The 21,304-nt window shown below is 48.7% G+C and overlaps 5 protein-coding genes across 5 annotated transcripts; 3 read left to right on the forward strand and 2 right to left on the reverse strand.

The window, feature by feature from the left end:
* Positions 1-792: 792 nt before the first annotated feature.
* Positions 793-2,115, reverse strand: LACBIDRAFT_190104 (uncharacterized protein; the record flags this gene model as incomplete). The annotated part of the gene is made up of 3 exons (XM_001879939.1): positions 793-1,532; positions 1,596-1,883; positions 1,947-2,115. 3 exons carry the CDS (start codon positions 2,113-2,115, stop codon positions 889-891), a joined length of 1,101 nt encoding a protein of 366 aa, XP_001879974.1. The 3' UTR covers positions 793-888.
* A 5,632-nt stretch (positions 2,116-7,747) lies between these two features.
* Positions 7,748-10,326, forward strand: LACBIDRAFT_234289 (APC amino acid permease; the record flags this gene model as incomplete). The annotated part of the gene is made up of 19 exons (XM_001879682.1): positions 7,748-7,864; positions 7,918-7,941; positions 7,996-8,058; positions 8,113-8,207; positions 8,260-8,305; positions 8,353-8,386; positions 8,432-8,505; positions 8,557-8,580; positions 8,643-8,693; positions 8,764-8,836; positions 8,889-9,043; positions 9,099-9,124; positions 9,189-9,241; positions 9,289-9,352; positions 9,404-9,488; positions 9,549-9,636; positions 9,691-10,061; positions 10,115-10,146; positions 10,197-10,326. 19 exons carry the CDS (start codon positions 7,748-7,750, stop codon positions 10,324-10,326), a joined length of 1,605 nt encoding a protein of 534 aa, XP_001879717.1.
* Positions 10,327-11,914: 1,588 nt separating this feature from the next.
* Positions 11,915-14,564, reverse strand: LACBIDRAFT_293864 (uncharacterized protein; the record flags this gene model as incomplete). Its single annotated transcript, XM_001879940.1, has 5 exons — positions 13,736-14,564; positions 13,581-13,685; positions 12,918-12,964; positions 12,133-12,281; positions 11,915-11,955 (listed from the first exon to the last, which is right to left on the reverse strand). The coding sequence occupies exons 1-5, from the start codon at positions 13,913-13,915 to the stop codon at positions 11,915-11,917; spliced, it is 522 nt and encodes a 173-aa protein (XP_001879975.1). The 5' UTR covers positions 13,916-14,564.
* A 498-nt stretch (positions 14,565-15,062) lies between these two features.
* On the forward strand, positions 15,063-17,458 carry LACBIDRAFT_293865 (uncharacterized protein; the record flags this gene model as incomplete). The annotated part of the gene is made up of 7 exons (XM_001879683.1): positions 15,063-15,918; positions 16,558-16,571; positions 16,662-16,730; positions 16,823-16,899; positions 16,942-16,982; positions 17,105-17,250; positions 17,403-17,458. Exons 1-7 carry the CDS (start codon positions 15,107-15,109, stop codon positions 17,456-17,458), a joined length of 1,215 nt encoding a protein of 404 aa, XP_001879718.1. The 5' UTR covers positions 15,063-15,106.
* A 2,105-nt stretch (positions 17,459-19,563) lies between these two features.
* On the forward strand, positions 19,564-21,176 carry LACBIDRAFT_326114 (NAD-malate dehydrogenase). Its single transcript, XM_001879684.1, has 10 exons — positions 19,564-19,608; positions 19,657-19,712; positions 19,766-19,933; positions 19,990-19,997; positions 20,051-20,066; positions 20,120-20,268; positions 20,318-20,441; positions 20,492-20,809; positions 20,866-20,967; positions 21,016-21,176. Exons 1-10 carry the CDS (start codon positions 19,578-19,580, stop codon positions 21,061-21,063), a joined length of 1,020 nt encoding a protein of 339 aa, XP_001879719.1. The 5' UTR covers positions 19,564-19,577; the 3' UTR covers positions 21,064-21,176.
* The last annotated feature ends 128 nt before the right edge of the window (positions 21,177-21,304 follow it).

Here is a 21,304-nt window from a genome sequence, read left to right on the forward strand (position 1 = left end):
TAGATACTTGTTACTTCCAGACAAACTCTGGAAATTAGCTTCTACAGACATTATGCAATGTTCATTTCAACATTTCTACCTACCTTTTGTATTATACACACTACAAACATCAACGGGGAGTTATTTTACCTCATTCCAACAAATATATTGAGTGAAAAATACATAAATTGAGAACAAGTTCAAATTTACCTTTTAGGGGAGGATATAGAATTTTCTAGCCCAAAGACTTTATGAAGCTCATAACAATAGCAGGGAGACCGAGTGTTCAAAATATCTCTTCCTCAAGTTGTGAATTGCTTCCAGTAGGTTGCAGTCATTCAGAATTTCCCATTTTGTCAAATCCCATTTTTGGGAGTTGTCATAGTCAATGCCCTGCTGTATCCTGAGTTTTTATTTGTTCATCTCCAGACTTGGTATATACAATCTACATGTCCTTAGTTATGTTTCATGCACCAGAGTTTAGTCCTTAAAATGTTTGGTTCTTGTGTTACAGCACCAACTTTGTCCAAAAAATCATGTGACATTACTTTTGATCAGTGAGTGTACTTCCTATTTCACTTTACTGATTCGTCTGTAGTCTACGCTATCTACGTTTAGGTGAATCTTACAATTGTTTGGCTTACCCGCGCAAATTGCGCGCAAACACTGAGTCTACGGTAAGTAGTAGCTCGTATTGAGCTCGTAGCTCGCATTTGATGGGCTCAGTCAATTACCGGTAATCAGAGCCCAGCGGCCCTACGTAGTACGGCCGCCGTCCAAGGCACCAGCCAAAAGTTGCATCTACCCTCGTCGGGGATAAGGTAAATATCTTGCGAACTATGAAAACTATTATGCTGGCCGAAAACTAATTTACACAAAATTTACAAGTAGTGGCATAGTGAATGGCGACTAGATAACTGTCTTGTTGAGGAGAGGACTTACTCCCTGTGGAGTTCCCAATGTAGTCTCGAACTGGAACCTCCACCTCTCCACATTCGCGCGATCCTGCATAAACGTTACAAACCCAAGAGGGTTCGTAAGCGTCTGATTCAAAACCTCATTCTTATCAAATTCTTTCCTCGTTGCGTATCCGCTCGACGCAGAAGCTATCGCTTGCCACTCGTCGCTCATGATATAACTCATGAAGAGCTTGGCAGTTTCTGGCATCGTTGTCGTTGCGAAGATGGCGCCGGTTTGTGGCCATGTGACGTAGTGGTCTTCAGTGGGCAATTTAGTCGAGACTACGGCTGCGACGCGCGTGGATGCAGCGAAAGACGCTGTGAGCTCGTTTTGCGAGGGCGGTTTTGCTATGAGTTCGGAGGGGGTTCCGGATCCCCGGAGCCAGGTTACGTTTTGCGAAACGAGGGAGTCGATGAAGGTCCAGCCGTGCCGTTTGACGATCGAGGTGAATAGGTAGAGGATGGCGTCGTCGTCGTTTGGATAGGTAAGAGCGAGTTTGTTACGCCACTCTGGCTTGAGAAACGCTTTGTATGATGTTGGTACTGTGTCGTTGGCGACCTTGTTGTCATTGAAGACGATTATACCGAACTCGTCTGCACAGGCAAAGAGATAATCAATGATCTGTATGAGGCGCTAGAGAGGGTTTGGAAGCTTACAAATGAAGCAGCCCGTAAAAGTACCGTCTTCGTCCTTGAACGGTGACTGAATATCGTTCCAGGTGGCTACCTTGTAGGGCAGCAACCGATTTGCTTCCTTCCAGCGAGGAAAGTCGTGCACAGTTTGAATGACTATGACGTCAGCACCATCGTCCTCTCCATTTGACGTGTCGAAAGTACGATCAGCACGGCTGTCGTGGTACTTGGATAAGTCAACAGTCAGGTTGAACTTGACGTCTGGGAAACGCTTTGTGAAAGCGGCTATAAGTCCGGTACTAGCTGATCTTGCTTGTAAACAGAAAAAAAATGTTAAAATCGGGTTAACCAAGAGACAAAAAAAAACTGATTTACCGTCACCGCCCCAGGATATTTTCAAGGTGCCTTTTTCCTTGAGAGCAGCTTGGTATATAGCTTCAAGGCTGCGAGATTCGATGCCTATAGGTTTGTGGCCATAAGTTAGACAAAAGCTGGACGTGACCAGGGCTAGGAGATAACAGCCAGCTAGGATGGCACAAACCATTGCGGCTGAGGTGCGTTGGGAGTTGCTCACCTTTCATGCGTGGAGAAGTTTGCTTTTTATCCAGAAAGGGGGCCTGGGTTGGATCGTGCTAGGGCCATCGGTGATCATCTTACGAGTCTTCGTGTTCCGCTGAAGCTTCGAACTCGTACGGCTTACGCTAGTCACGTTTTCGGCGCCTACCAATGGGGCAAGTAGTGCACGTAAAACGTGATAAGCATCTATAAAGCTTTCTTGAGATTGCTGCGTTGCAACTGGGCCCTCTGGTATTCCATGGCCATCCATGTTGAATGGAACTGGCAATGGTTGGGTTATGGGGCAACGTCATTGATTCTATTACAACGTTGGGACGTAAAAAATGAATGGGTACGCGGAAGCTTCTACGCACTAGGGGGAAACATAATGATCGATGTGTTCCGAGTACTGTGGCAAATTGCGTGGTGAGTTTGAGGGACTTGGTCAAGGGCAATGCTTCCGTCGTGTACACAAACGCAAACTTTGCGACTCGATCACGTGTTCATCGCGTCCAATCGTGTTGAAAATTCGGGCTGCCTTTACCGAAACAAGGACACGACAAGGGTCTTCTCCCAACCACATCAACAACGGTTTCCGACAGGCGCCTCGCCCCGCCATCCTTGACGGCATCGCTCGCCAACATTGTACTGGATTCTATATAAAAGGAGATGTGGTCAAAGATTACCCATGCCCTCAAACCTCGCCAAACCCATGACGACGAGGTGTCTACATCGCAAGGCGAAGTCCTGAACAAGGTCTTCGAGCAGCATCCCAATTTATCTCTCTTCCACACAAATGACTCGCAGGTTTCACATTCAAATCCAAGTCCACCTGGTTCGCCGAGTAAAGGTAGCCGCCGTGGCATGTTCAAACGCATGTCTAAGGCGCCAGCCAAGGACGAGAGCGGACCACCCGTCCCTTTGAAGTATCCTATCGGTCCCCCCAAGAAAGTCAGATCTCCTCTCAACATGAGCGGTATGTATATAATCTTGCATTACAACGCCACCCGACTAACCTATGGGATTAGCCTCTCAGAATTCGATAGCGAGCAATCCAACAGAAGTCTCGCGTACATCACAGACCATCGCAGCAAGGTCGTCGCATGATATCCTTCGTCCCTCTCCCCCTCATTCGCAGAATACGATGCCGCGCTCGTCCGCCGACGCTTTGCGCCGTCCATCATTGGACTTGTTGCGTCAGGAATCTTCCCATTACGAATTGATGAGATCACAAAGCGCCTTGGGTCACAACGATGATTCTAGGCGCTCACCCATCACACCAGCCTTTCCGGAGAGATTCAATTCAGTCCGCTCAATTCTCCGTGACCCAAATACTCCCGGCACTGGCCAAAACGTCCGTTTCTTCTCCCGTGATGCATACAAAGTCTTGACTCCGGAACAGTCAATGGACTTGGACCAACATCCGTTCCCCATACCACCACCCAAGGATGAGTTATCGTTCATTGACCGGCTAAATCAATCAGGTCCGGAAACCAGCACTCCTGCTAAGAAACGCTCTCCAAACGGCAAATCCGCAAGGCCCACTGTTGCTGAAGTTTTCTCTCCTTTGGGCGACAGTCAAAACTCCGCGAAATCCCAACATGTAGAGACGTCCGACATGTCCTTATCCGGTCCTCGGGAGCCTAATTTTTCCAATATCTTTGACATGTCCCAGCAGCTGGAACTCCCAAATTTTCCTCCGGGTCTTGGTTTTGATGTCAACGCCCCGCTTCTAGACGAGTCAGTCGAGTTGAACTCTTCAACTAATAGCTCTGCCGCTTGTAGCGAGAGCGTCAACTCCAACCACCGGATGACCTCTACGCCGTACAAGTCTAAGGAGTCACTCAAGGGGAAAGAAAAGGCAACTGAATCTCAGGGAGACCAAGAAGATGTCCCTATTCCTGTGCCTCGAGTTGTTGACGAAACTATCTTTCATGCGAAAGAGAAATCAGCCCGTTTGCCTTCACCTCTTCATGACCGCAGTCAATCGTTTAGCTTCGGTCAGACGATCTTCTACTCGATGACAAATAGCAAGGATATACGCGACGAATCGATTAGTCTGAAACGGAGCATTTCAGAGAATGCCACTTCTCCGTCACCTTCGGGTGTACCGTCTCCCGACTCCTCCAAGGGTCGAAGTAGAGCTCTAAGCGACTCCGTCTTCCAATCTATGCTTCGTTCCACATCTCCGACAGCGCCTGAGGCCGATATCAACGACGAATCATGCGGAGATCTTGTTGTCTACTCGGCGGGACCCAGTGAGCCCGACCCCTTCAGCGCCAACGCAGGGACGTACTACACGCCTCAGACCATGATCCCTGCCACACCTCCGCAAGGTGCTCCAAAACACGCGCGCAAAACCTCTAAGGAAGAAAGTCTTATCTTTTCTTTGCAGACGCAGTTGGCATTGCAAACGGAGTTGTGTTCTCAATATGAGTCTGACCTCAGAGCTCGTGATGAGCTGGTAGAGATTCTCGGCAAAAAGCTTTCCGACTTTGAGAAGGACGAAGTGAAGCGAAAAACCGCTCTCCACTCTTGGAAAAAGAAGGTTCAGGATCTGGAGAAAGCTTGTCGTCTCTTGGAGGAGGAAGTGGAAGATTCGAGACATCACAGCATGGAGCGCAGCGTTATGGATGAAGCTAGCAGCGAAGCGCTGCGTATGCTCCATCGTCAGATTGCGAGTTTGGAGCGAGAGAAGGGGGATATATCCAAGCGGGAGGAAGTTTTGCGAGAGGAGATCGAGACTCTGGAGAGTCTCGTCAAAGAACGTAGCGAAGATGTCATGAACCTCAAGGAAGTACTCTGGAGCCGCGATGAGAGTGAGAGGGAGCTGAAGGAGGGCATCAGAGAGGCTAAGGAACAAATGGAGATGATGGGTAATGCCAGCGTTGGAATGATCGACGAAGAAGAGCTGAAGAAACTGGTCGTGGAGCGTCAGCAGGAGAACGACGAGGAGAAGGCGAGACATCAACATATTGAAGCCAATTGGGAACAAGAGAAAGAGGAGCTTCAAGTCAAGTTGGAGGACTTGCAAGTTGAGAACGCTGGATTGCAGGACGAGGTGCAGAAGGTGAAACAGCAGCTCAGCACTCGCGATGAGGAGTACGCTACGCTGAAAGCGGAGTTAGAGGCTCAGTGGTCACATACGGAGAAAACCTCAGAGAAGCTCGACGCTTTGGAGAAAGCGAGGATCGGGCTAGAGAACGACCGAGAGGCCCTCAAGAAGGATCTCGAGGACCTGCAGACGAGGACATCGAATATGGAGGAGGAGTGGACTGACGGTGAAAACAAGAGGAATGAACTTGAGGCTGAGGTTCAGGAGCTGTGGAACCTCAAGGAGGCTCTTGAAAAAGACAGGGACCAGGTTCGTTGTACCCTTTTGCCCAGGATATTACTGACATCGACTCTATTCAGATTGATTACGAGTTGCAGCAGGAGAAGGAGCATTCTGAAAGCCTCGCTGCTGCGGTTCAAGAACGTGACGATCGTCTTGTACAACTCGAGCAAGAGGGCCAATTCGCCGCTGACAATGCAGCGCGTCTCGAGGAAAATAACCGACGCAGAGACGAAGAAATCGCCGAGTATACCCAGCGCCTTATCCAGTCCGAAGCCGAGGCCGAGCGACTCCACGAAGAAATGAGCAACTTGAAGCGAGAACATTCACATGCCATCGGAGAGCAGAATAGAGCACTTCGGGATACTTCTGAGCATGCGGGAGACATACAGATGCGTCTCGACGATTTGGTCCGACAAAAGGCCGAAGCCGATGTTGAGATGAAAACATCCAAAGAGAGAGTCAATGCGCTCAGGGACGAAGTCGAGAGACTCAGGAGGCAGGTCCATGAGCTGCAGCAGGAGAGTGCCGACAAAGAGGTCAAGATTGTTCAGATCACGAAGCAGCGCGCCCAAGATAAGGAAGACTTGCTGGGCATGAACATTGCATTGGATTCAAAGCAGCAGGAGTTAGAACTGGTATGTCATTAAGTGTCGTCATATACCCTTTCAGTCTAACCTTCTTTTCACAGCTTAAACGGAAACACAACGTCCGAGGTACTGCGGGCAGTACCCCAGCACAACCCTCCAAAGTAGCTCATCGTCGTGATTCATCAATATTCACTAGCAACGCTCCGATCTCTCGTCCGCCCTCTGTAATCTCCGATTCTGGCACGGATACCGGTCTCGGAAAAGGACGCTCGACGCCCTCAGACGGTGGATCGACGAGACCTCTGGCCTTAGGGAAGAGTTCCCGTGTGAATGGAACTGCCACCAACGCCTCAGCTTCCAAGCCTGCTCGCGGCATTGAAGGCTCCATGGGCCCCCCACCTATGAAGCCACGACCTTCACGATCCCTTGCAGGCACCCCCACCCCTGCCGGTCGACTCGCCTCACTGTCCCGTACACCCTCAGTGAAACCTGTCCCCACCATGGGAGCATCTCGCTCTCGCACCCCATCTGGTAAGGCAGAACAATCTGTCGTGAAGAAGACGATGCGACCCCTAGGTAGAGCTGGGTCCGAAACTAGCCTTTCGGACGAGAAGGAGAACGTCGACAACACGTCCCGGAGACGCAACATGATACCGGCCCCTATGTGACATCTTCACCAATCTTTTCTCCATCTCCACCCATTCATGAATCTCCTGATTGTATACCACCCCAGCATTTCCACTCCCCTTTCGACTTCGTTTCTTGAAATTATTCACTTCCCTCTTTTTGTACGTATGTCCCTGCTACTCGCTGTGAAATTGCTGTGATATTAGCCTACGTCTCGACCCTAGCATTCAACTCATGCATTCGTTATCGATTTGCTACGCATACAGATATTATGCGATCTACATATGTCATCCTTTTGGATGAGAATTTTCTCCCTTTGTCTAATGGACGATTTAAATAAATCTGTTCCTATAATATCAACGCTCCATGCATAGTATAGAAGTTTACAAGAAAAATAGTTTCGTCAAAAGATGAAGCATCGATGGAGCAAGTTTTGTGACAACGGATAGGTGTTCCCCCAAAGCTTTGCCAGCCATGCGTGCAATTTGGCTTGGTAATTTATGCGAGTAGCTATAGGATCGAAATCAGAGACAGAACTTGGCGAATGCAACAAAGCAGCCTTGGAAACCCCTCACAATATCGCCCAGGCAAAAAAAAAAAAGAAATGCATGATGTCATCTCTTCACGACATCAGCTCGAATGATTAGATTTGATAAATGGTATAACCTTGCCCGAGGTGAGCGGGTGGTTTATTCTAGAGACTTGCTTCCTTGATAAAGATCGCCTGGTTCAAAGTAAAAGGAGGATGGTAAGCGTCATCCCATTGAGGACTGAAGCTATGTGTGTACTATAGAAATCAAGAGGGTAGAAATGCCAAGAATATTGACAAGTTTGAAGTTGACCCGGGCCGGTTACGCGACTAAAAATAGCCATCTCCAGAGATTTCATGCGCTTTCTGTTACGTTATGGCAGTATAACCTTTTTCGTTGATTCCGAGCGTGTGGTCGTGTGAGGACTCTTTCTTCAATTTAGCAAAGGCCGCTTGCAGCAAAAAATAGCTCAGCTTCTCGTTGGAGAGCCACCACCACCCCCGGACTCTATCCCACTAACTCCCTCCCACCCCCTGAACCATGTCACTCAACGAAAAACGCAGCGATTCGTTCGACACCAACGATGAGGACGACAAGGAACTTGTTGCGCTTGGCTACAAGCCCTCGTTCAAGCGGGAGTTTTCTAATCTGGCTACGGTGAGTTTTTATGTGTTTTGAGCTGGACTAGGTCACTCATCCCTGACCGGTAGATAAGTTTTGCGTTCAGTATCATGGTAGGTGGGATTCAAGTCCAGGTCGCACGACTTGTCGTGTTAATTTTGATTTAGGGTTTATGCTCAAGTATCGCAACGACGTTCAATACCCCTTTGCTCCTGGGAGGTCCAGCATCTGTGAGTGCGCTTTATTTCTAGGGGAGCAACAGGACTGAGAATGATACTACGTAGGTAACGTGGTGTTGGATTCTCGGAGCGTGTATGTGTTTTACTTTGGGGGCTAGTATCGCAGAAATTGTCAGCGCATATCCGACTTGCGGTGGGTTGTAAGTGCAAGTCAAATTCGTTCGCTGCATAAGGCCAATTTACCTCGTCAAGGTATACCGCTTCTGCGCAACTGACGCCAAAGAAGCACCGTGCAAGGGTACGCCCATTTTTTTCTTCTACAGATTAATTTTAAATGCTTTTCAGATCGGATGGGTCGTCGGCTGGCTCAACATCCTTGGTAAATGCTACCTTTTTCTACCGATTTTTATATAACAGCATTCAGGTCAGATTGCGGGTATATCCTCAACGGAATTCGGTTTGGCGAACATGATTCTCGCAGCGGTTTCCATCGGCAAGGTATGCCATACATTGTATTCGCTCTTATACCTCATAACGTCATAATTTCAGAATGGGCATTATGACATCACTGCGGTATGAACCCCACCTATCCGGGCGAGTCGATATCAAATTGACGTGGAAGAACTTGCTCTCAGGGAAAGATAGTTGGACTTTTCGCCGGACTTCTTGCTGTTCACGGATTGCTGGTAATGACGCGTCAACGACTCGTTCGCTGGAGAAAGAAAGTTGACTTTCCGAATGTCGTTACGAATTTAGAACTCTTTGGCAACCCGGCACCTCGCACGTTTAACCAAAGGATTTGTATTCGTTAATCTCGGAACCACCTTTGGTAGGCTCCCTCCCCCCGCGATTAATTCAAGCTGTTGATTGACACTCTCCAGTCATAATTATCGTTCTTCTAGCCAAGACTCCTCGCTCTGAAATGCATGCTGCTGGTTATGTCTTTGGGACGGCTGGTATTGTCAACCAAACTGGAGGTTGGAATACGGGTATTGCGTTCCTGTTTGGATTGTTAAGCGTTCAATGGACCATGACTGTGAGTTCTGAGTTTTGTTAATCAATGAGACCGAGCTTTACTAACGGCGGAATAGGATTATGACGCCACTGCCCACATCTCGTCCGTTTTGACCTCTGAACAGATTGGGGTAAAGGCTCAATCCGATATTCTTGTTTTTATCTAGAGAGGAAGTTCGCCGTGCAGCCTACGCGGCTCCATCCGCGATTTTTATTGCAGGTATGTCTTTCCGTCTGGGTTATATCTCTAACTCACACCATGGGAAGTCATCGGGACTGGTATCATCGGTTGGCTTCTGAACATCGTCCTAATCATTTGCTCTGGTCCTCTGTGAGTCGTGACTTCAGTGATTGAGGAAAAGACCGAACGTTTTTTCTTTAGAGAAAATCTGCCCGGCAGTTCTGGATCCGCTTTCCTTGAGATCCTGGTATTGCGAGCAGGCAAGGCTGGCGCGCTGATTATCTGGGTAGATCACAAGGCTGCCTACGCCCGTTCTTATATATTCATATTTGCTTCTTTCTTCCAGGTTTTCGTCTGTATCACCGCCTTTTTCGTCGTGCAAACCGCCCTTCATGCATGTTCGCGGACAATTTACGCATTTAGCCGCGACCACGGTGCGCAACGTCATTTCCTAGACTGATGCTCATTGCTTATCATCCCATGGGCAGGCTTGCCTGACCGTGGTTACTTTGGGAAGAATTCCAAAATAACACAGACTCCCCTCCGCGCCATCTGGTGTACGACGATCGTCAGCGTTCTTCCTGGACTGCTCGACCTTGCGAGTCCTATAGCGGCGAATGCCATATTTTCGTTGACTGCGATGGCGCTCGACCTGAGCTATATCATCCCCATTTTCTGTCGAAGGGTGTTCCACAAACATCCCGATGTCATGTTTAAACCAGGCCCATTCTACATGGGTGGCGGGGTAGTGGGCCTTCTCTGCAATACTATGTGTATTTCCTGGACTTTGTTCGTCTGTGTCATATTCTCACTACCGACCGTGATGCCCGTCACAGCAGACAACATGAACTATGCCTCTGTGAGTTTTAGTTATAGATGGATTCATTTTGCTGTGCTCACTGCGAGGCGTAGGTCATAACCGTAGGCGTGATTATCCTTGCGTGGTATGTCGATTTCTGTCACCTTTGTTATCCGCTGATAGATTTCCGTGCAGCGTTTGGTATATCCTGGGAGCTCATCGCCATTACACCGGACCTCAATCCAACCTGCACGACGACTCGGTGGAAGAAATCACCAAAGTTGGGCTGGACTCCGAAAACGCCCTCAAAGAGGACTTGATGTGATCTTGCGACCGCCGTGCTTAATGTCATTGACCGCGAGCGCAACCTAGAGCCCTCATAATATATAGTAGTGTCTTCCTTGGAAGGGAACCACTTGGAAAATTATACCACTTATTTCCCGCGAGCGTTGAGATGTGAATGTTGTCATGAACGGATCATTGCATGTAGAGCTCGTTATCAAGCGCCCAGAATCCATTCGGTACAGCCCCATGACCAGCGCCTATGGCCCGTCCGCCGACAAGCTTTTACAGATCCAACCTAATCTGAAACGCCAAACCGGCCACATGAGCGTCATGAGGACATAACAGCCACTTAGTTTGTTTCCCTTGAGCGAACGAGTTGGGTGTTTGGTCTGCTACGTACAGGTCCTTAATGCAGCCACGCGAAGATGACATATGATCCGATGGTTCAACATGCGGGATTGAATGGGTGCTTATCTTCTCCCCAAGGAATTGTCATTGATCACCGGGCGCTAAGTACTCTGAGTATAACGCGGCGAGAGGCTGCAAGAGGATAAGTATTGAACGGTAAGTAGATGATAAAGTAAACCGTACCTTCCGACAGCAATGGAGCGGACGCAACGAACACAAATGAATGACATGTTGTCCTTGTTAATTTTGTTGTTGCCTTGTGCTGTGATATGGTATTTCGGCACGCAGCACCCTCATGTGGGACTCGGAGAAATAAACATGCTGTATTGGCGATTTCGTCGACATCTTGTATCTGACCAGTGACATGAGATTGACAGGACGTTTTGGCTTGTATTAATGTTCATGCACATGATCAGTTGCGTGTCATTGAGCATGTCCAATAGAGTGGATGAATGGTGCCTTTCAGTTCGTCCCACTCATTACACATCCCTGAAAAGTTGTTTTGTTTTCGCCCCGTTCCGTGGACGTTGGAGATATGTATCTTTCTGTTCAGAGTGTGAGGGGTTCCTTCCACGAGGCTGAAGCTGGAATCCTTCCATGAATGAGTGATCAATCCACGACGTCGGACTCACCGTTCAACTTGTGTCTCTAACGCCTTCAGTCCTCAATATTCCACACGCATACTCACGCATTTTCCGACTCGGGTATACAGGCAAGCAAGGTCTTTCTCGAGGCGGCGGAATCAGAATGCCAGGGCGTGCGTGATGGGGTGACTCCAAACCCTTTTGTTTGTCAGAACAAAATAACTTGCATGCAAATTCCAACCACACCACCCCTCTCCATGCGACGACTCGGGAGAAATCGCTGGTTTACAGGCGTCCCCGAGTCTCCGAGGATCTGAAACCCAAGGCCAAAGGGCTTGTCTCTTCTTCTTCTAGGTCCCCGCCAGTACTTGCCATTTAGAACGTTTCGTAGCCTGCTAATCGACGATAACAACGACCTTTTCCAAGCCTTCCATGGAGCTCCTAGGCGTTCATGCTTTACTTGGGAGTAGTCTCGGGAACATTCACTTGGAAGGGGCTTATTAGGGCCCCCGAGAAGCGAGGACAGGAAACACCCTTTCCCGCGTTTCTACCGTTGAGCCAGCCTGTTGCAAGGGTTGCTTGGCGTACTATTATTAGCCGTGCTCCTTTGGTTTCATTCTTGGGTTCATTCCTTCCTTAATTCTTCTCGTCGAGGAAGGCCTTGGCGTTGGTTCGACCTGCGGCATCGTATCAGCGCTTTACAACTCAACTCATTTGGCAAGTCTCTTTTTCTTTTTTCTTCTCGCGTAATTATCATGCCTGTTCATCGGTTCTATCTTTAGTTCGGCATCGCTGGTCACTTTCATGATGGGAGTGGGGCTTGGCTCGGGCCAAAGTCACCTTCGACGACGTACATGCGAGGCCAAAATCTTCGTAGCCCCAGTTCCCGCCAAGAGGTAACGCAACCTGGAGGCTCGTCATCAGGAATAGGAATAAAGCTCCACCGACTATGAGGATCCGTTTCACTTGGTACTGATTGGAATCCTTCGAGCAAAGGCTTAGGCTACGTTTGGGTCTTCAATGAAGATGTTCTTGCCAAAAGTTAACGCAACCTTGAAGCTCGTCATCAGGAATAGGAATAACGCTCCACCGACTATGAGGTTCCGTTTCACTTGGTACTGATCAGAATCTTTCGAGCAAAGGCTTAGGCTACGTTTGGGTCTCCAAGGAAGATGTTCTTGCCAAGAGCTGATAACGCAACCTCGAACTCAAGCTCGGTCAAAGCTGCCTTTGATATGGGTTTTTATGAAAGATGGTTGCCACTTCTCGCCAAGAGTCAACCAAATCTCTACACTCGTTGCCTTTCATATGGGTCTCTATGAAAGATGTTCCACTTCTCGCCAAGACTCAACGAAACCTCTACACTCTTTCCAAGATAAGAGTTTCATTCACCAAGCCAGTAGAAACCAGCACGGATTCTCTCGCGTTGTCCGCCGTGGAGCGTGATATTTTCGTCAAGTTTGGCGCAAAAGCAACCGGACGCGTTCTCTATCCATCCATTCGAACACTCCAAGCTTCCCTCGCCAGTCGTCGCCACATCTCGCGATAACTCACTAGCCGATGTCATGTCCTAGTCTTGATCCCAACTGTTCGTCACGTTCGAACTATTTCTCTCTTGACGAGACCATCTGACTCTTACCTTCGGGCCTTGACTCCGGGTGTGGCGAGCGTTTGAATCTTGACAACCTATACTGTGGGAGCGCGTTGCCCAGCGACCCTGTTGTGCGCTTCTTTTGAGGTCAATCATGATCATAATGTCAATGACGGGCTTCGTCAAAACTTTTCAGACGTTTCGCCGATGTTTCTTCAGACAGAGAGGCTTCGTTTGTTTTCTTGTCCTCTTGTGGCGTGTTTTATTATTATTTCCATGCGATCAATTCAAGATTGTGTTTTTTGCAATCACCAGCCCCGACTTGGATTGCTGGCTTCAGTTGACCTTGTGATTCTGTGGGTTTTTCCCCCACATCATGACCTAGCAATGGTGGCTTGAGTACCCCACAATTGTTCCTGATCGCAAGCATCATTTGCAATAAGAACATTCTGTTGATGATTCTGTGTGGTTCTCTGTTGGGTTGTAAATTGCATGCACGTATGTACTTCCTTTGTGTCTTTTGTACGCTCGCCACACCCGGAGTCAAGGCCCCGTCGACGATGAAGGTACCTGAACCGGCGGGTTCAGGCTTACGTTGATACGATATGACAGTCTAACGTTCCTTTATCCGCGAGTCCCTGAGTTAAGCCTCGCTCATCATTGGAGAACGAAGCTATTTCTGAAAGAGGCAGAACAATGCGAAAAAGGTACCTTTGGCCCATGTGAGCGGTTTGGGGTGACTGTGTACAAATCAAATTCCCCCCTCTCCTCCCTTCCCGCGGCACCAAATACCAAATGGTTCCGCTGCTTTTCGTCCTATGCGAAGAACCAATTAAATACGAATGATGGGTCTTCTATGTACTTACTGACAACCTGACCAGCGCAGATGACTGCGATCGACTGTGTTGGTGCCAGTGGGCGAGGTCTCGACTGGGTCCAGTACGCTGGTGGAAAGTAGCTTCAACCTTTACGACGACGAAGATCATTAAGAAGAAGAAGATACGTTCATTCATTGAGAGTTTGACGGCAGTTGATAGAGTGTACATATCTATTGTCGCATCGCAGCGTGTTACATAAGTTACAAGCGACAAGCAGGACTGTGATAACTGGGAAAAGGGGGGGGAAGGGGGGAGCGCTCATATCGAGTTAACCTGTTCCAGACGAACGGCGTAACCGAGATGTGAGATCTCATGTATGTATGTAAAGGATTTTTGGGCGACCGCGGCTAAGCTGATCTGGTGGACTGACCAGGCACGATATAACCTCGCGACCTCTGGCCTGTTCAAGGTTAGTGCAGGCTGTGGTTGATGTGAACGTGACTTTGAGAGCTATGGCGTCATTCGAGTCGGGTGACCAGAGGACGCAAATTGGCGGAGAGTCAATGGATGGATGGGATGGTACGAACAGACGGGGATCTCTAGAGAAGCACACACAGAGAGAGATTTCTGGAAAGATATCTGACGGCGGTCGGGTGCTAAACATACCGGAAAGAAAGGTTTGAAGAGAAGGTATCAAAGAAGTGGAAGAGACGGGGATTGGAATGGCCGTTTGCCGAGTAAAGTTAATGGTTAATAGGGGGTATGGCAAAGACGCTCAAGGTGGAAGATCAAGAGTGCCATACCGCTGAGAATGGGTACCGGTACCAAGAGTAGAAGCGTCGAAGGGCGGGATCAGGTCAAGGCCTTGTTAAATAAGATTGTGCTTGGCAAGGGTGGCTCCATGAAGGAAGAGAGAAATCACTGAGCATGAGGCATTGGGTGGATTGTTGAGAACGTGGCTAGTATTTTGAGATAAGCGCCACCAAAAGATATGTCTGATTGATAAGTGAAAGAGGGATTTACGCCAGGGGGGGACAGAAAGTCGATAAGGAAGATCTTCGGGTTCCGGAGTCGGGGGGAGACGAAAATAGGTTTGCGGCTGGTGTAAAACTATTGAAGAATCGGACGAAACAAGCGAGGTCGCATCAATCGCAAAAGAATCTCCCCAAGGAATCTGTGACATCTGTGCTGTTACGTTTGTGACTATGTAATTGAACCAAATGCGGATGCGCCACACGCAGCCACACGAAGGGCAAACAATGCACTGTGTTTTGTATTTATGTCTTGTTTGTAGTGTGGCCTCGTCTTGAACCACCCATACATATCTCACACCAACCTGACCATGGCTCTATTCTGCTAACACCCTGGTCTTCTTAAAAAGACTAGCTGTTTTCGCAGCATCTCTCCACCCACCAGCCCATGATGCTGCCCAGACCCATCCTCAAGCGCACTCCCACCTCCTACCAACAGCAACAACACCACCACCACCACCACCACCACCACCATGCAGTTCACTTCCCCCCTTCGCCCTCTCTAACCCATACCTTCTCAGCCCACTCCTCAGCATCTTATGATCGCTCTCCTATAGTCGTCTCTCCCAACAATTGTGCTCTCCCGGAGCGCGGCTGCCCGGGCCGCACCTATCTGCTTGACGACCCTGCTGCAGCTCAGAGCAGTGGACGACGCGGCTATGCATACGCCAGCGACTTTCACCCGCGCGCCCTTGCATTTGCCTCAGCCCGTCCAACGTCCCCCCTCCGTCAGCCACCGCCCCAAGACGACCCAGAACGCACCCCAACCCTCACCTATCCGAGTTTGCCTCAGCTCATCCCTGATCTGTCCTCAGAGTCTGACGAGAGCGATTCTTTTCCCTCAAATCTTCCCGCAAACTCTACACAATCATACGGACTGCATGGCCTTGCTGTTCCCGCATCGCGTTACGAAGAGCACAATAGTTATACCCCCGTAGACGTCTATGGTAGCTCCACCTCCCCATCCGCCCTTTCCTTCCTCCCGTACCCTCCCTCTCCTCCCATAAACCCGTCATATCCTTACGACTACTCCCACGAAGAGGATGTCCAACAAAAACCCCGTCGTCGTCGCGGGGAGCGGGAACGAAAGCACGAGAGCTCTCGCGATCCCGATCGGATACGAACCAAAAACCGCTCAGCGGCCTCTCTGTGCAAGTCTATGTCGAGTTTCAGCGTCAGCGACGATGGGTGTCTTGGAGGGTTTTGATTTCCTCAGACGTTCTTGCCCCCCCCAACGATCGATAGTGATAGATTGCGTGTCAGCGATCGTGGACGTCTATTTTCTGCACCCTGGACATCATCACCCTTCTCCCCCCCCTTATGACATCTACTCCTCTCCCCCTTCTCTCCCACCCCACGACATCACCATCACAACCCCTCTTCACGCCCTCCAACCGAATCCGCCCCGCATTACATACCCTTTTATTATTTTTTTGTTCTCCCCGCACGCTTTTTGTATCATCATCCCATCCCCCAGCATTTAGAATCCAAACTACGCTCGCCACATTTAGCGATGTACCATCTTTCGTCCCCAGTTATTTTATCCGCTCATCATTGGCATGATAATACATACTCTTGGTGAACTCGCTTTGAATCCATCCGATGCTAAGAACGAGTAACCTTTTGACTCTGATACTGCCTTTTCGAAGTCGCTTTCGGCAAGTCCTCAATCACCGCAGGCTCAGCGCAGTGCAATAAGCGATCTTATCGCTGTGGACCCTTCAAGTGCGTCCCCACCCCCGAATCTATTTTTTGCTTCTGTCTTGGCAGTGATGGAGGAGATCAACCTCTTGAGCTTACTTCAGAGTTCAAGGGACCTACTATTGGACGTCAGGTAAGTATGGACAATCAAGGTAAGTAAGCACGTCTCCCCCCTCCCCCCCCCACTCCCATCAACTGCCCCCTGTCTCCGTGTACATCGCTGCTTGCACCATCGTCACTAGTACTCCGAACCGGAACCTGTCCTTTCTATACAATGCTCCTTATCGGGTACATCGGCCAAAGCGATTCCGGTGAGTAATCTATATCAGGGTTTTACTGTATACTAGCTACGGGGCGACTGAATTCCGAGTGCCAGGCTTCGAAAACTCAGCTTATTATATAGGGAAAGTGCCACTGATTGGTGATTGGAACTTGGAAGCGGATGAAAGTTGGACATATCACCGTTTCGAAGGTGTTTGGGTGGGCCCTTGAGGAACGAACGAACGACAGTTGATTCGCCAGGTTGTTGGTGTGTTGGTTGATGGACTTATCGATTATCTAAGGTAAGGTATGAACGTTGCTGCACTTCAATGACATCTTGCAGGTATCCACAACGACATCGACGGGGATTTGGCTGCCGGCTGAATCGCGACTACGACTCGGAGCTCTGACTACTATGTAATAGATCGAGTCCGGATCCTCGCCCATTTCTTGGTGATGCCTTTTTCTTTTTTCCTTCTAGTCCGGACCAAGTGCCAAGTCGCGGTGCTACAGTAGCACTTGTTGGGGATGCTTTCATTGAATTCTTGGTGCTCTTTTTTTTCACTCAAGGTGAGCTTGTGCGTACCGGCCATGGTCTGGATTTATTTTCCTTGTTAATTTTGGAATGTCGATGTCTGCCTTATTTTCTTTCTTTTTGCACAGTGCTTGGAGTGCTTGGGCGTACGCGGACCTGTCGTACTAACTGCATAATTTTTTGGTAGGTCCGCCGCCGATATTCACCTCGTGCTATCGCTTCCCTGTTTCCTCCCGTCAATGACATCGTACATACCTGACGGCAAAGGTCCATGTCAATTGATTCTTATGCATGTAAACCGGGCAAGTACGCCGCCTCATGCCATCGCTGGGATTAAATTCCAAACGAGGCAATCAGATTATAGATAACATGATCTCCGAACCCACAGGAATTTTTATTTGAATTTTTCTTCATTTTTCATTGAAATTTGACCCCCTAGCGTAGCCTTAGTCCAAGTTTTAACCTGTTTGAACGGAGCATCAGGTTGGTGAATTGGAAATTCGGGTGAAGGTCTTGAAATGGCAAGATGTGACGTCAGAATTATATCACCCATTTTATCACCCGTACTGTATATATTTCCTACGGATCTATGTTGGAGGGCGTTTCAAGTATCTTTGCGCGTCGACGTCCGAGCTGTGCTTTTCGGTGAGTGGAGCCGTTTACATAGAACAATCAGGTATAGGCGAAAAAAGCCCTTGGAAGGAGATGCAAGGAATATACTCTATCGGCCGAAATATAAAATTAGCAAAGCTTCTCCGCCGGCTCCACCGCCAGAATGTCGGTGAGCGAAGCGTAACTTCGCCCTTGAAATGCGCTTGTTCCGGGTTCTTTTACTTGGCGAAAAGGGAGCCGCTGCGATTTTTTTTTGGGGGGGTGAGGTGAGGGACCCATGACCGACTCGAGGGAAACGACTCATGAGGGTGGGGAGTTCTTCAGCACGACGCTGAGATATTTTTTTCAACTGATCACAGAATTCGACACGAAGAGAAAAACACACAATGTATCCACGATCGAATGGGAAACGAGGACGACGAGTCAACTAGTCACGAGTGATTGTCGATACTTTTTTCCTTTACCCTTCGTCAACTCAAATATGAACTGGCAGCGGCGCCGACGCAGTCTGATCGGTGGTCTGTCGACATGAAGACTTGCCTGTACTTGCGAGTTACAAGCTCTTGCAAGGTTCCTATTTAGGCATCATTTGAATAAATGGCTACTGACATGATATGTCAAAATCCGAGTGATCGGTGCGAAGGGAGGTGCCTATGATTTGCGTCGTATTTGATGAAATTTATGAAAGGTCCCGGTGTGCGTGACTTCCTGCTGAAGTATCAGGTGATGACGCTAATTTATTATTTATGCGTCGCTGTAAGTAGGCTGCTGTAGGACGTCATCTGAATATTTTGTTAGACCAGATGGGGATCGCGAGCTTGCATTTTTTCATTGTCATTGGCGACGCGTGGAGATGAACAGATGAACATTGTCGAGACGAACTTTATTGAGTTCAGATGGATCGTGAGCTTGTGTTTTTTGCATCGTCATTGGCGGCCGCCAATGACGCGTGGAGATGAACGTCGTCGAGACGGAGAAATTATGGATCGTCGATCGCGACGTATGATTTTGGGAGTAGAATAAATATATGGGAGGACTTAAGGCAAACTTAAGGGGGGGGGATTCCTGCACAACTCTGCTTTCCTTCGGCGCAATTACATACGCGCCACTTTTATGGATTGCGCTGGTGAGTTACGTGAACCTAGGTACGACTTCACATATATCGAAGTCTATCTAGGAGAGTCTACTGGTGAGTTGAAATCTTTGTCGTCTGTTAGCAGTTTCTACCTCTCTGCTACAAAACCACAACGCGTCGAGGTCACGTGGGTTGATAGGCCTGTCACGTTATAGTCTTAGAGGACGCATGAAATCCACGGCTGCGTGAAAGCCAACCCGAACGCACAAGGAGAGATACAAAAAAACTCGTCTTCTCACATCGCCCGTTAGCCATAACTGCTGTATTAATTTTTGGTAGATACACTTGCTAATATAAATTTATTCGGCGCAACGGACGCGTCGGGATTTTGTCGGCGTTGAGAATGACTTGTTATCCCAGGCGAATGCTGGCTCGTCCAACGCTTTCCGAATTGATCCTGCGGAGGGAGTAGGATTCCTTCGTTAAATACACGGAATATCGGTGGTCAGAGACGGGTAAAAGCGCGTGCTCGGTGCGTCGCTACTCGCGAGCCGTGCCGGGATAAGTCTAATCACGTGAATCCAGAAGCCTATTACTTCAGCGCGTCCCCTGTTTGGGGCAACTAGACTTGATCGATTCCTCCTCCATCCCTCAATCAATTAAAAATCAGTTAGAATGGTCAAGGCTGTTGTCCTCGGAGCTGCTGGTATGTTGCTGATTTGTCGACTTCAGATCCTGTTAAGATAGTGAACAGGTGGAATTGGCCAACCTTTGGCATTACTCCTGAAGGCCAACCCACTCATTACGGAGGTTCGAATTTTTTTGTTGCGAATTGTTGAAATATGACATTGACGAACCCATAGCTCGGCCTCTATGATATTGTTAACACCCCGGGAGTTGCTGCAGATCTTTCTCACATCTCGACCCCTGCTAAAGTCGAGGGTTACTTGCCTGCTGATGATGGTCTCAAGAAGACACTGACTGGTGCTGACATTGTCGTGATCCCCGCTGGTGTTCCGAGGAAGCCTGGTGTCCGTTTTCTTCTTCAAACTTTTAAAAATGCTTGAGACTAATACTCTTTTTGTAGATGACAAGGTGAGCGCGAAACCCTGGTGCCTGATCGATAATTGATGATAAGATGTGATTAGAGACGACTTGTTCAAGGTCTGCGTTTCTCGATTACTCGATATATCGTATAAATCGTTTACCTGTCCCAGATCAACGCTGGAATCGTCAGAGATCTTGCAACTGGGATCGCCGCTACTGCTCCCAAGGCATTCGTCCTTGTGATCTCCAACCCAGTTAACTCGACTGTTCCTATTGTCGCAGAGGTGTTCAAGAAGGCTGGTGTTTACGATCCCAAGCGGTAGGTTGGTAACTGCTGCACTCGATCCCGTTAACCAACACCGACTCAGTCTCTTTGGTGTTACTACTTTGGATGTTGTTCGCTCGTCAACTTTTGTCGCCGAGAAAATCGGAGATCTTTCTTTGTCCAAGGATGTTGTTGTACCAGTCGTTGGCGGTCACAGCGGTGTCACTGTAAGTCGTATATCACTCCACCTGGACAACCTCATTAACGGTTCCAACAGATCGTTCCCCTTCTCTCGCAATCCTCGCACCCACTGCCCGCCAGCGTCGACACTGCCTCTCTCGACGCTCTTGTGAACCGCATCCAGTTCGGCGGTGATGAAGTCGTCAAAGCCAAGGGTGGAGCAGGGTCTGCCACTTTGTCAATGGCTTACGCTGGTGCCGAGTTCGCTTCCAAAATTCTGCGTGCGGTCAAGGGCGAGGAGGGCATCGTCGCTCCCAGCTATGTCAGTCTGGAGGCCGACCCCGTTGGTGCTGCTGCTTTAACCAAGGAGCTCGGCGCTGAACTCGCGTACTTCTCCTCAAATATCGAGCTCGGCGTAAGGCTTCTCGTCGTCCTTTCGTTTATCTACGCTGACTTGATTTCTTCACGCAGCCTCAAGGTGTCGTCAAGATTAACCCTCTTGGAAAGATCACCGAGGCCGAACAAACCCTCATCAAGGCTGCTATTCCTGAACTCCAGAAGAACATTACAACTGTGAGTCAATCTCTGCAAAATCATGGGCTTTGATTGACGCTTTAACAGGGTGTTACCTTCATCACTGAGGCTAAGGTTGACGAGCCAAGACTGTAGAGTGATTGACAGAAAGGTCAACAGCTCCGTGTAGGATTCCTGTCATAGAAATAAATATTTGTAACCTGTAAGAAACATAACTAGACGATGGTACGAAGCGTACTTAACGAGAGATGCGATGCACATGTTCAACTTGAACTTCTTCAAGAACGAGAGAGAAAGTTTGAAGCAGGGAACACTGACTTTTCACGTTTAGACGTGTGCACTGCTCCGGCAACTTTATCATAATCACGTGTGTATT

This window comes from Laccaria bicolor, genomic scaffold (assembly GCF_000143565.1).
Source record: "Laccaria bicolor S238N-H82 LACBIscaffold_9 genomic scaffold, whole genome shotgun sequence".
Classification (NCBI taxonomy): Eukaryota; Fungi; Basidiomycota; class Agaricomycetes; order Agaricales; family Hydnangiaceae; genus Laccaria; species Laccaria bicolor.

Coding starts and splice junctions, on each gene's coding strand:
- LACBIDRAFT_326114 (XM_001879684.1), top strand. CDS start 19,578: ATGGTCAAGGCTGTTGTCCTCGGAGCTGCTG. Junction 20,269..20,317: donor GGTGTTTACGATCCCAAGCG/GTAGGTTGGTAA, acceptor ACACCGACTCAG/TCTCTTTGGTGTTACTACTT. Junction 20,968..21,015: donor TCCAGAAGAACATTACAACT/GTGAGTCAATCT, acceptor ACGCTTTAACAG/GGTGTTACCTTCATCACTGA.